Source organism: Pseudochaenichthys georgianus, chromosome 21, assembly GCF_902827115.2.
Source record: "Pseudochaenichthys georgianus chromosome 21, fPseGeo1.2, whole genome shotgun sequence".
NCBI classification, from domain to species: Eukaryota; Metazoa; Chordata; class Actinopteri; order Perciformes; family Channichthyidae; genus Pseudochaenichthys; species Pseudochaenichthys georgianus.
In genome coordinates, this window is record NC_047523.1 from 28,271,623 (window position 1) to 28,285,522 (window position 13,900).

The following is a 13,900-nucleotide window of genomic DNA, read 5'->3' on the forward strand; positions in this document are numbered from 1 at the left end:
TTTTTCTGTTCCATAAACGGCCTGTCAAGAGGACTCCACTGACATAACACTGCAACAGCCAAAATAACTTTCACTCCTCGGCTCAAGTTACATTCATTTAAAAGTGCTTCTATCTTGAGAAACTATATCCATATGGATTCCTGATGAAGCCTGGGAATTACCTGCCGGCTGTCGCGCTGGGAAGAAGAAGAGGAGGAGGCGCTCTTGTAGACCGGCGTGGCGGTTTTGTGGACCGGCGTGAAGCTCCGGTCCTCAGAGCTCATGGTGCGGCCCTGGTTGCCTCGCTGGTAGTGCTGGAGGTGAGACATGATGGGCACCAGTTGGCTCTGCAGATCTCCCTCAGATCAAGAGCATCCTCTGACACTTCCTCACTGCTTGCTGTTCATCTGAAAAACAAAAAGGTCAGGAAGTCACAATCATCGCATCTACGCCTTCCTTATTCTCACACAGTGCTGTTGTTTACACCGGCAGACACGAGCCACGCTGCCATTCATCAAACAACTCGTAGTCTAGTAGGTTTCACTTTCTCCTTGGAGAGAACTATCCGCCATCAATTGTTATTACCCACAGAAGCTCAATCGAGACGCCCTGAGCTATTCTTTGAAGCATGGGGTTAGAGATTCTCCTCATTACATGTGCATTAGTAGATAAACCTTACTTTGTGTTTGCTATGAGATGGGTGCAGATCTTCCAAACTATGATAATACCTGAGATATTGTAGTTATAAGTTTAACAAATCAAGCAATACTTATTAGTGTCATCTCAAACCTATATTGACCAATGACTTACTTAGAGTAGAGTTGTTGTTTAACAGCAAATACATTGGCCACTACTAAGTAGTGTTGCACGATGTACCGATACTTGAAAGGTACTGCGATACCCTGCCGTTAAAAACGTTACGATTCCTCCGTTTCATTAGTATCGGTACTTTAAGAATGACGGGGGAAAGTACTCCGGTGAGAAAGCGCTGTTTTAATAAGAGCCGTGTGTGTTCAGCGCTCTGCTTCCAATCCCTGCACTGCAGCTGTGCCTGCAGTCCCTCCCCTCTCAAGCACGCTCAAGTGCCTCCCCTCTCTCGTGCACGTGCTAGCTGCCAGAGCATGTGAGAAAACGAGAAGCATGGCTGCAAGTGGGAGTGCAACTGCCGCTGCGCCTCGGCTTGTTGACAAAAAAGACGCCAGAAGCGACATTTTGATGTATTTTAGCTATATCTCTGACAGTGAGGGCAAGCCTACGGACACCACGAGGCCTGTCTGTGAGACATGTATTAATTTTATTTAATACGAATTCTTGTCATTTATTTTATTTATTGTTCTCATTTTTTAAAAGTGTGTGTTATGGTTATGGTTCTGGTGAGAAATAAAGCACAATAATTACATTTAAGACTGTTTCCCTTTTTTTAAGAAAAATATCGAAAAAGAATCGCAATTCTTGACTTGGTATCGGTATCGAAACCAAAATGTTGGTATCGTGACAACACTACTACTAAGAAATGTAAGTGCTTTTGTAAGTAGAATTAATGAAACTTTCTTTGATTCAACTTCTTAAATGGGAGAATTGGATGTTTTTTCTCAGTCTTACAGTACATCATAGTCAATGTAATATTTGTTGACTGTTGCTCAAACAAAAAAAGCTATTTGATCTATCAAAATGTTCTGATGTTTTACAGACCAAAGTTATAACATTTTAATTTGCAGATTAATGGATATTTAAAAAAATAAATAGCGGTTCCGACATCAATCTTTGGACAGCTACAAAACTCTGTTTACATCAGGACATGTGAAAGGTCTGTCGGTCCATTTGACTGTAGTCACCCTGCCTCCACTGCAGAACGTTCCCACAGGGCCGTGTCTGCAACATAAATCCTCAAACATCTAATTACAACTATGATAATGATGGTAATTAGATGAGGAAACAAATTGATAACGCATCTCCAGCTTACTGTTTAGTCACAAACCAGTGATAACCAGCCTATTCTCACGACATGAGCCAATGCTTATTTATATTTGTGGTATATTTTGAGTAACTATACCAGGTCCAAAATGTCTGACTAACCTTCTGTTCCGATAGCTACTGGGAGTGCTAGTTCTTTGTCATCAGTCATGGGTCTGTGTTTCTCCATGCTGACACACATAATACTGCCTGCAGTGGTGCGGTGTAATTGTCTAAGCTCTCAGGAGGTCTTGGCGCTGATAAAATATACATTGCAAGATAGAGGAAAACAAACAGATAAACAAAACATGTTTGATTTAGAAACTGAGGCATTTGGTGAGATACTTAGGATACTATTGGACCTGCACAAGGACAAATAGCCCAATATTTTTGATGGAATGCCTCAATGTTTATATTGACGCTGCTGGGGATAACATTCAGAAGATGGAGTGCAACACACCAGAACTGGTTGGGAAGAACATAAATATAATGTGGGTAATATAAACAAATGTTTATTGTTTATTTTCACAATGAACCTCAGCTTCACAATAAATCCCGTATGGTGGAAAGCATGTTGCAATGGTTTGGTTTATTAAGTGTTTATGCTGAATGTAGAATGTGTAGCCTGTGTGTAGCTACTGTACAATACAATATCATGCTATTATCTGGAACAATTTGTTGATTAAATTGAAACCATCATATATTCTACAAAATATTATTTTATTTTAGGCTAAAAATGCAAAAATATGCCCGTCTTTTTCTAAAGTGATATCAATATCTTTGGGTTTTGGAGTTCATTAAAGTCAAATAAAAAATACAATTGGATGACATTACCTGGCTTAAGTCATAGGAATTTATGATTTATATTTTTGCTGTGTTTTATATTGTTTAAGATTAAGAAAATAATCATAAACTATATTATGGCATACAACTATTCTTAATTATCCAAATCAAATGTAAATTCAACATAACATTTGACATTTTATTATATTTTGTATTACATTATTATTATTTCTGGTAATATTATGGCAACTATGCGACGGCAAAAACTAAATCTTACAGACTGACACGGACTGGAGCAGTGCAGGATAACATCAGGCAGCGATACACAGTGTGTGTTCCCAGGCAGTGCATACAGCTCTGGAGCTCCCTGTAGTTTCAGCTACAGGATGCGTCGATTCTTCTAGGCTCTCCCATTTGTCAGGGAAACTCCCTGAGTCCACTGAGCAGCTCTCACTTCAGCACTATGCACTCACATGCAACTGTGCGGTAAACTCACACACTATAATCTATAATTCAGATCCTTTGAAAACATCATCATCGCTGCACTGTTTTAAGCCAACTGGGATCAAATCTACAGTACTGCAAGTCAATCTGGATAGAGTAGTTAACTATTTAGTAGATCCACTCACCCTGAACTTATAAGGAAGCAGAAGGGAGGAGTACTTTAGGTGAAATTTAATTTAATAAATTGTCTAGTTTTCGAGCTTGAATTTAGATGGAAATCTGTCGAGAAAATAAATAGCTGCAGTAAGTAAGAGAAATCTTGTAACCAAGGCTGTTGGCTTATGCAGAATGCAGTACATAACTTGATCACTATAAACACAAGTTACATGTTTTATACTAGACATGCATGAACAGAATCTAATCCATTACTTAGGGTAAGCATGTGATCTATAAAACAAAAAAATATTTTAAGTGTCCAATCTTTTTTGGTTACAAAATGAAAAATGATTAGGAAATCATCAAAAAAACTCTAATTTAGTCAAACAAATTGCCCATAATTCCTCATGTTACGGCTAATTGATGTGAACAAAACAGATATTTGGTAGTATAAACCAGCAGTGCCAAGCATAGCAAGCCATAGTAAACAGTGGCTAAACAATATAGGTGTTTGTTCGACTGCTATCCAGATGGACTGTGTCGCCCCTATTCAAATGCAGGTACCGTGTTGGGGAACCTCTAATCAGGATCTGATTAGTCATGAGCTTAATCGTCTAAATCCAGTCACAATGATTACGGTCCCTTAAGCAGGAAGGAAGACACAGCAGGTGATGCCATGTGGACGCAACATCAACACTTCTTAAGCACCAGGGGCCTGTACTACGAAGCTGGTTCAACCTAACCTGGATATGTTTGAGTTAGCCGGTTGGCCTAATCCAAAACATACGCGCTCTCGCTAAACAGTACTACAACGTGGGTTATCAAGTGGATCGCTCAAGCCAGCCGTGTCCTATCTAGTTAGGTGCGCGTTCACATGAAAGGGGTGGCATTTGGAGCATTCGACCAATCACAAACATGGAGAAGCGCACTGACAGCGCAGCGTCATACTTCCTGAATGAAAAGTCAACTATAATATTAGACATATGAAGAAGTTAAACTTTAAACATCCATGACTTAAACACTTTATCCAGGATAAAAGCCACATAGCTACACCTGCAAGGTGAACACAGCTGGTAAAAGAAAAAGTGTTTGAATGCGTACATTAACAGGTTTATGATATCACTGCCCCGTCTAAGACACGATCTGACTTTAATTACATTTGACTCGAGTGTTTCGTCAACTTAATGTGTTGCTTAAAATAATACTTCTGCATACAGTATGTGACACTGTGAGTGTTGCACAGCCAGATACGGCTCAGCTGACTCAGATAAGGAAATATATGATACATTATGATGTGATATGATGTGATATGAATGATAATGGGACACATCGACGTATGCACTCTAGGGTTGCCAGAAACTGACCATGATCAAAATCGATTATTCGGCAGCCCTGGCGAATAATAATCGATTATTCGACCGTCTTTCCTGAGCTCTGATTGGTCAGCAGGCGTGGTGCTTTCGCTGAGTTGATCTCTTATCCTGGAACCTATCCTGCTTCGGAGCACAGACTAGGTTCCAGGATAAGTCACCATGGAGATCTAGCCTGCTAAAAAGTGAACCAGCTTTGTAGTACCGGAAATCCCAGAAGTTATCTTACTAAACGAAAATCCTGCTTCGTAGTATACCCCCCAAGTTAGCCGCTCAACATAAGTTACCATGGAGATCTAGCCTGCTAAAAAGAGAACCAGCTTCGTAGGACCGGAAAGCCGGAGTTTTCCCTGAATTTAGCCGGCTAAGCGAAAATCCTGCTTCGTAGTATACCCCCCAGGTCAGAACCTCAAGAGTCCAAATAAACACTACTGACATCACAGATCTGGGATTGTGTAAGTGTGTGAGTTTGTGTCCTTGTTACATACTGCCTTGGTTTTTTTAAACATGCAAAACAATCCGATGGACAATAGTTCTAAGATCTGGAATTAAAACCACAAGCAGGGATGGCATAATGGTTATATTTCAAAAATGTTAATCGTTTTAAGAATGCAGCTGTATGTATAATATATGTTGCAAAAAATCACAAACAATAGTTAGAACATAAATGTACTATTATTTATTGATAATAATGATACCTTTCCGTATTTAGTTTAGTGATGGATGGAAGGAAGGGTCTGTGGTAATGTGTCTGCTTTCCACAAGCAAAATAAGCCATGAGGTAGAGGGAAGACAGAAAGGACTCCATGGGGAGCTTTTTGAGTCATATAATATGTTTAAAAAAGTATGTTTATGCAAAGAGGAGTAGAGTCATGCACATAACCATGGAATATGTTTCTATTTGTACACTTTATGCTTAAACTCCTATTCTGAAAGTCTGAGGTTAAGGTGAATAGGTTCAGATGTGGTTGGGATGTTTCTAGATCCTTCTGGACAAAAGGGAGCCTTCAGTCACATACAGTTACAATAGCACCAGTATGCGGGACTCTGGGGAAAAGACCCTTCTCCCCTCATTCTTTCAATGCCTCAAGTAAGAGTAAAATGTCACAAAACCTCAAAAACCTTCCCACAATGAGGCTTAAAATGTCATGCCATTACCCATCAGAACCAGAATATAATGTCCTCGATAAAGCACCATTTTTATTTTAAGTTACAATGACCCTTAAAGGAAAGGGACTCCCAATTATAGAAGAAACAGAATTATGAACCCGATTTTTTTAAATGGCTAAAAACCATAATGTGCTAACATGTTTATATGTACAAATATGATATGTAAGCCGCACCAATTAACTCCTAATACTGTGATGCCGGTATACTGTACCTATTACTAACACTATGCTGTCTATGGGACCAACCTGAGGGCAGGATTACAACAGAAGAAGTAGAAGGAAACCAATGACAGGTATTGCAACAACAAATTGTGTTTAGAAATGTCCAAGTCTCCCTGTTTCAGAACATCAACGGAGCAAATGAAAAACGTTGTTGCAGTACTGCATACTGTTATGTACTCCTTTAGCAAGGAATGTGAAATAGACCATACAAATTAAATAATTACTAGCTCATTATAAAGTTGTCTTTTAAACACAACGTTCAGGGAACTACATGATGATGATGTTCTTTTTTGAGAAAACTAGTTTCTATATTCGGGTTAGTGAGTACTTTCTATGGCCCAATGACCAACTAGCAAACACAGTGCCTGTGATCATGGGAAAAACACAGGTGATCTTTTCTTACTTTAACAGAATTAAAGTTGTGAGGACCTTTATGAAGTTTGATCGGGGGGTTGAAACAACCACCGTCACCTGCAATAACAACAATCTGCTCTACTGCCTTTGATCATTGTCATCATGCTGCATTCCTGCAGGCTTCAGAGATGTCTTAACTGAAAATGTGCTGTGACCCTAGGGGTTGGCAGGCAGGAAGTCACATTTCTCCAGCAGGGATCAATAGAGAGCTTCACAAATAAAACTGTGACTATTATCCATCCTGGCATAGGTCAAGCCAGGGAGCGCAACGCAGAGCTTTCTAGAGTAGTTTAGAGGACCGCAGTAATCCAGATATCTGTGTGCCCTGCTCTGTGATATCTGAGGGATGAGGAAAATACAATTGAGTTTGAGACACACAATATGCCAAGCAGAACTACAAGAACCCAAGCAAACCGATGAAAAATAACAACAACCAGACATTCTTTTTTGCCGTTTATCTGAAAGTGTGTTGCTGTTACTGCACATTAAGCTTAAAGCCACTCAAATAATAATGGCATCAGTCATCAGTAACATGTAAGAGGATGCAGATGGTGATGATAGTGCCCTAATTGGGTTGAAAGACATTCATGTTTGGGTTGTCACCACATCCAAGCTGCCCACAATATCACATTATCGACCAGCACTCTACAGCGGACCAAGTTTGTTGGTCTCCCCTCTCTGTTGCATAATTAAAGTAGCCAACAGAACCAGACTCAGCCATGTCCCAGGGTTATATTACAGGGTCTTTGAGGACAGCTCTTTGGCTGAATTTACAACCAGCTAATAATGCGTATCGATCAGCAGAGCGGTGTTTTGACAATTTTCCTGGGTGTACGATAGCAGGGTGAAGGGATATAGATCACGTGTGGCATATGGAAGCACTGAGCAGCAATTCCCTTTAATAAAATAGCCCTAGTCTTTTTTTAAACCAATCTAACTGGACAGAGCCAGTTTATCCTGCACTGCACACATTACATCATCTAGGTAGAGCTGGGTATCACACTGTAAGTTCCAAGTACTGACAGAGTTGTGCCCATATTGGGAACTGTTAGGAAGAACTGAGAGTTGGCCCTGAATTCCTGTTCAGATCCTGTCAGGTGCTGCCTTGTGTACACCATGATTTGTTAACTTTGCTGTATCTTATTTAGTCATTGAACAGTTTTACAAATGAAACATTCAAATGTCATAACAGTGTTACATTGAAGCATTTTAGATGTTTGGCTTCATTTATAAATGACTAAAAACCTGTTTATACTCATCATATAAGTATATAACAGCAGAAAGTATCACTGTTCATTGAGTATTGATCTTCCAATGAGATATTTCCATAAATTATGAATGGTGCTTGCTCCCAAAAATGCAATATATTATAGCCAAAAACATTACACAGAAATGAACAAGATAATCAAGAACCAATCATTAAAGCTAATCAAAGGAACAGCTATACACGAGCCATAGGCCTTAATGCTATGCTTCCATTTGCAATGAACTTTGTGCTTGAAAGTGTCAGCTAATTAAAAGAGCAAGAAGAAGCAATTATCTGATTTACTCCCTACTGTCAGTATTAATGACAGGTGGCAAAAAGACTATCTGAATCCAATATGTTGGGCATCACAGTGAGGCTGGCACTCTGCTTCATCTTCTCTCGCTACATCAAGGGATAAGGCACATAAAGCTCTGCAAAGATTGCATTTAAATGGGACAGGGAGACCTTCAGGAGGATTCTTCAGGCCGAGCCAAGAAATATATCAGAAAATCAATCAGCACTGCTGATTAAAGCAACATCTATTCAAGAAAGCATGCCAGTGACAAACTACAAATTGCATCCAGCTTTCCAGCCCCCTCTGCTGTTCTTTAATTTATATGATTCGTGGCTATTTTAAACAACTGCAAAGTCACTGGCTGACCTTCATTGAAAAATGAGGCAGAGTGATATTGTGGAGCAATCCTGTAAGTGACAGAAGTTGGCTAACTTTCAATTAGTTGGCATCTCACCTTTGACAACATGTATGAGTGAAATATAAAGGATTATGAGTGGAGACCATGTTCATCAATTATACTGTAATATGTGATGGGCAGCTGTCTGATGGCACGTCAGGGGAAGCCATGAAGCTCGGTTAAAAAGGTGAACATGTCAGTGACGCATTACGTCTACATCATTTAAGTCAGTAACAGAGTTGGCTGCCTTGATGTTTTATAACTCCACTACAGCATCCATGTTTAAGGGGTGCTTACTCGTTATAATGCACCTGTTATGTTGGGACATGCATGTTACAAAACACGGTCGTTTCATCCTGTTAGCAGCAGCTAGTCAGCGGTAGCTAGGTAGTAATGTCTGACTGGTCCTCGGTGATTCACTCGGGATGCAAATACAAAAGGATGAGATGCTGAGGTAAATGCCAGAGCGCCTGGATAAGCACAAATAAAGGACAGTGCACCTTAATTCGACATAGCGTTGTTATGACTAGTAATTGCAGTAGTAGTATTGCAAATGCATTAAAAAGGGGAAGAGAAAAGCCTTACCACAGATGCAGTGTAGTGACCATGTCTTTACAGTTCTTGGCGCAGGAAACAATTGGGGGGGTCTCCCTTCACTGATTCCCAGCTCTTCAAAGACACACGGCCTCCATTAGGGTCCAATCCGAATATGCATTTATTCTTATTGGAGAGGTGGGCTGTACGCAGACTAGAACATTATGGAAAGTCAAAAAGTGCTGTGTTTGCCCGTTTCCTTGAATGCGGGATGTGATGCTCAGCTCGGCTGCACTCTCCGGTCGCTCCTCCCTGCAGCAAGATCGGCTTTGGGCGGGAAGAAATCACCGGCATGGATCAGACACTGGAGGACAGGGGCCGTGTGCAAAACATGGCGACGGTGTCAAAAATACGGATCCGGAGTAGCTAGTTATGTGACCGAGGACACCCCATCTAGCTTGATGTAGTAATGCTTGTTATATAATTGTCCTGATGAGATAATATAATGGAGTGCAATAATGAACTCACTTAAGAAACGTAGCCATAGGTCAGAGAATATAACGTTACTGGATTGCTCATGTTTGTAGAAGTAGTTTTTTTTTAATGTTTTTAGATGTGGTGGAGCAAGGGGGTACTTTTAGAGATTTGTCTGTTGTCTGTGTCATAATCGGTCTATTTTAATTGCAAATCAAATCTACCTTTTGGTACAAATAAATAAACATGCCACGTGCCACATGAATATAGGGTACAGTTTTCCATTTGAACAATACAAAAATATTAATTAAATATGAATGATTACTGAAACTAAAAGGAAAAGATCACCCAGCCGCTTTCATCTTTTCATTTTGCTCAACTCTATTCAATCTGATCAGTTACATACATACTTGCTAAGGAAATATGCAATTAAACCAACTAACAGAGTATTGTATAATGTGTTGTTGTATATTCTGGTTGTCATTATATCACTGTCTACCTTAGCTGTTTTTTTATACTGAATATTCTGTAAAGTGAAATGTATATTTGTTCATACGTAATTTTTTTGCAGCATATTTCAGCCTCTCCACATCAATATTGATCACAATTATCCAAAAATAATTCTGATTTATAGATATTTTATGTCCTTAGCTGATTACTACTGGTGTGGTATGGTTATGAATATATGATTTATACGTCTTTTTTATCTTCTTTCACGTTCTTTCTGATGCTTATGGGCTGTGTTGCCTGGCAACAGCCATGACCAGCCCACCTAGCTAATGCAGTCAGGTGGCTGTATGTTGAACACATTGAGTTGCCGAACTTGCCGTGTGCCTGACAATTACTTGAGCAGAAGTCTAAACAGTATAGCTGAAAATAATGAATCTACAGTTCAAATAGATAGCTAAATGAAAGTAATGGATGATTGAAATAGCTAAAGGTCCAGTTTCTGCAAGTAATCTTTTTATTATGATACTATGTCGTCTGGCTCAAATGGGTCATCTGTCAGCCAATACAGAAACCGTCACATATAGAAACACACCCTGCTGATGTCAGAGTTCAGACAAGGTGACCCTAGTATCAGCATAATACACATACAAGGCCTGGAGCAGATTGTGATTGTTTGGTTCACTTTAATGTGTGCACTTCTGCATGGTATCCTGGAAACCTGCACTCCTGGGCTTTTCCCACACAGTGGGGAATACTTTGTTTACAAATGTAACATGAGAGGGGGGCTTTATGGAGAATATTTTAGGTACACAAGTAACTTAGGCAGTCCATGGGAAAGGGTAACCAACTCTTTCATCTGTCTTTGTCTGTCCCAAATATGGTTGGGTAACATATTTCCTGTCTTGCTTATCCAACCTGAAAATGCTCCAGTTTAAGCTCTTCCTCAGGTCACATAACTTGCTCTGTAAGCAGAAACTGGTGAAAATGTATGTTAATATCTGTTTCTTGATTTGAGAATATAGAGAAACATTCTTAATGTCTACTTGTTGTGCAAAAGGAAGAAATTATTTGGTTTTCACATGCAAAATGTTTTATTAAAAATAGTTTTAAAAAGTCACTTAATTTAGAATAGAAGCTGATGATGATCCACACCCTGCGTTTAGCCCTATTATAAAAAAGTATTCACTTGACAGGGAGTCAAACGTCAATGTCAAGGCACATTCATTCCTAAGAAACATAATTATTAAGCCAACTTTGTTAATAATTAAGCAAAAACTACGAAAGAAAATCATACTGACAGTTAACTACCCTCAATGAAACACGTCACGTTGTGGTTTTACGTTGAGTAATTTGCAGGTAATTTGATAACAGAGGAATTTGAACAGCTGTCCTTCCTAAGGTCGTAACGTAAGGACCAGGGTAAGGACGTAAGGAGTATGATGAAACTGGTCACATGACTGATGACGTTCCAGCGGGAGTAACTCCGGTGATGCACGTTTGTGAATCACTTGACTGAGAGAGCCGGTAGAGGAAGACGAAAAGAGAGGAATTAAGTCTCACTTAGACGACTGAACACAACCAGAAAAGGTACGAAGCAGATTGGTAAACTCTTTAACTGTTCTGCCTTTTATTTAACATTAGTGTCTTTTTATAGGATGTACATTTGTCTTTGCCGGTAACTGTCTGGTGCAACGTGGTCTACTGCCGGGTGTTAACGCTGTTTCCGGAGAAACGCCTACAGTTAGTTTTTATTCAGCAATCCTCTTTATATTTTACTTTAATAGTGTTTATATGAACCTTTAGATAACATTTGTTTGTACATATCGCAGTCAGTGTTTAACCTAATGTTGGTATGTGAGACGATTTGACACTAGGCCTGTGAAAGTAGGATACCGTATTCAGGAGCCTCATTTCACACCCTATAAGACTTTTTTGGGATGAAATTCATTACGGATATTTCAATCAATTAATGATGTATTTATTCAAACAAAGACTCTGGTGTTTCGGTAACTAAGTAACCTAAGTCCGTTTTTTAACAATGCCAAGGACCAGTTACGCAACTTTGAAGTGAACGCCCCCTTATGGCAAAATGAGGACACAGCGCTTTATTTCTTATGACACAGAATAAGAATACATTTATTCGCCCCACAGAGGGGACATTTACAATCAAAATGAAAATAAACCATGGATAATGTCAAAACAATTGCATTACAATGGAAATAATTCAGCATTAATTGGTTATTTCTGACAATAATGTTAAGAAATGGAGTCCTAATTGTGTGTATTTGTTTTACCTTTTGTAGAAACCATGCCTGCAGATATTGCCAAAGGAAAGAAGGCATTTGTCCAGAAGTGTTCCCAGTGCCATAGTGTGGAGGATGGTGGAAAGCACAAGGTCGGACCTAACCTTTGGGGTCTGTTTGGACGCAAAACAGGCCAGGCAGCCGGCTACTCCTATACTGATGCCAACAAAAGCAAAGGTAAATACTGTACATGTGTTTTAAACTGAATATTCTATGGAATAATGCTGTATGCCTTACACATTATTCTTACTTTGATTTCAGGCATTGTCTGGGATGACGACACCCTGATGATCTATTTGGAAAATCCCAAGAAATACATTCCAGGAACAAAGATGATCTTTGCTGGCATCAAGAAGAAGGGAGAACGCACGGATCTTGTAGCATATCTCAAGTCTGCAACTTCATAAAGAACATTTCATATGTGCAGCTTTGCTATTATTTTGTGCCCTGACAAAGGGGTAAAGACGAACTCACGCCGTTCTTTCAAAACCAGGCACAACTGCTAACAAGTTATTAATGGAATTGGCATGACAGTTCACCATCTTTGTCACAGCTGTACCTCTGTTTCTGACATGATCCACGTGTGGTGGAACAAGCAATGCATAAATCCCCTGGTTTAACAGGTTTCATTTTTCTATCATAAATTATTAAACCATATACTGTGTGTTCAGAATGTAGGGACTGAAAGCTGTATTTTGTCATTGTCATCCTGATTTTCTTGATTTATTATGAAGTTGTCTTAATAATTGTTGTATGCCTTATCTGCTTCCAATGTTATGATGCCTTTTTAATGCCTTTTCTGAATTTTCAAGGTGAATAAAATTGACACTAAATGTTATTTTCTATTTGTTTCACTTTGTGTAACTACTAAGTGGTCTGTATTCGGTTTCTGAAAAAGTGTGGATTATCATTTCAGGTCTCAATTATTCTTGTTTCAACAGAGTTGGCTTGGAAATTAGAGCAATAGTCTGTATTTTGAAATGGGACATGAGGAGAAGACTATTTGAAAGAAAGTTGAAGAAGACTCCATGTTGGGTTACAGATGTTGACTGTCTGACAGTTGACTGTCTGTGGGGAACTGCAGGTTGGCAACATCTGCTAAAGTAATAAAGTGATTTGGCTTGATGTCATTAACTTGCAAATGTATGCAATCCAATTTTTTCTTTTTTTTAATTAAGACTCATTGTCATGACTCTTACATGTTTTCGACATTTCTTGGGAAATCTTTAATTTAAATGTATTGTTAAAAGGGATACATTGTTGTACATGAGGCAGAAGCTAAAACTGTTCCATCCATCAGAGTTGGACTGTGTGTCTTCAGTGTATTCCAGTCTATGCTGTGGAGTATAGCTCCCTCTAGTGTTCAGATGTCACACCTGCACACAGATTCACCAACAATTCTGTATAAAGGAATGTAATCTTCTGACATCCCTTCCTGTCAATAAAATGTTACATAATGAAATTGTATAGATCGTCCATTGCTGATTCCACATCTCCAAATTGTGTGGCTTGTGAAATAGATGTATTGCCGAGTTGCAGTATCTGTTAGGCCTATATAATGTATACATGCTTACACATTGTTCTTCGGGCGACAGTCATTCAACTTGATTACTTCTGGCAGCCAGCAGTCTTGACTGCATAGAAATCCATTATGTTGAAGCATAATTTCATTAAATTATAATCCACCCACAATTTGGGGCTCTTCTACCTC

At 39.2% G+C, this 13,900-nt stretch overlaps 2 protein-coding genes across 4 annotated transcripts in view; one reads left to right on the forward strand and one right to left on the reverse strand.

Annotated features, from left to right (window-relative positions):
• osbpl6 (oxysterol binding protein-like 6) overlaps nucleotides 1-9,281 on the reverse strand; it is a 49,177-nt gene extending 39,896 nt beyond the window's left edge. For all 3 annotated transcript variants that reach the window (XM_034110455.2, XM_034110457.2, XM_034110454.2), the window contains exons 1-2: nucleotides 9,014-9,281; nucleotides 162-386 (exon numbers count right to left, since the gene is read on the reverse strand). In XM_034110455.2, the coding sequence (XP_033966346.1) occupies nucleotides 162-308 (147 nt within the window). In that variant the 5' untranslated portion in view covers nucleotides 309-386; nucleotides 9,014-9,281. The remainder of the gene's footprint in view (nucleotides 1-161; nucleotides 387-9,013) is intronic.
• Nucleotides 9,282-11,329: 2,048 nt separating this feature from the next.
• Nucleotides 11,330-13,027, forward strand: LOC117467087 (cytochrome c-like). Its single transcript, XM_034110674.2, has 3 exons — nucleotides 11,330-11,473; nucleotides 12,190-12,366; nucleotides 12,451-13,027. Exons 2-3 carry the CDS (start codon nucleotides 12,195-12,197, stop codon nucleotides 12,594-12,596), a joined length of 318 nt encoding a protein of 105 aa, XP_033966565.1. The 5' UTR covers nucleotides 11,330-11,473; nucleotides 12,190-12,194; the 3' UTR covers nucleotides 12,597-13,027.
• The last annotated feature ends 873 nt before the right edge of the window (nucleotides 13,028-13,900 follow it).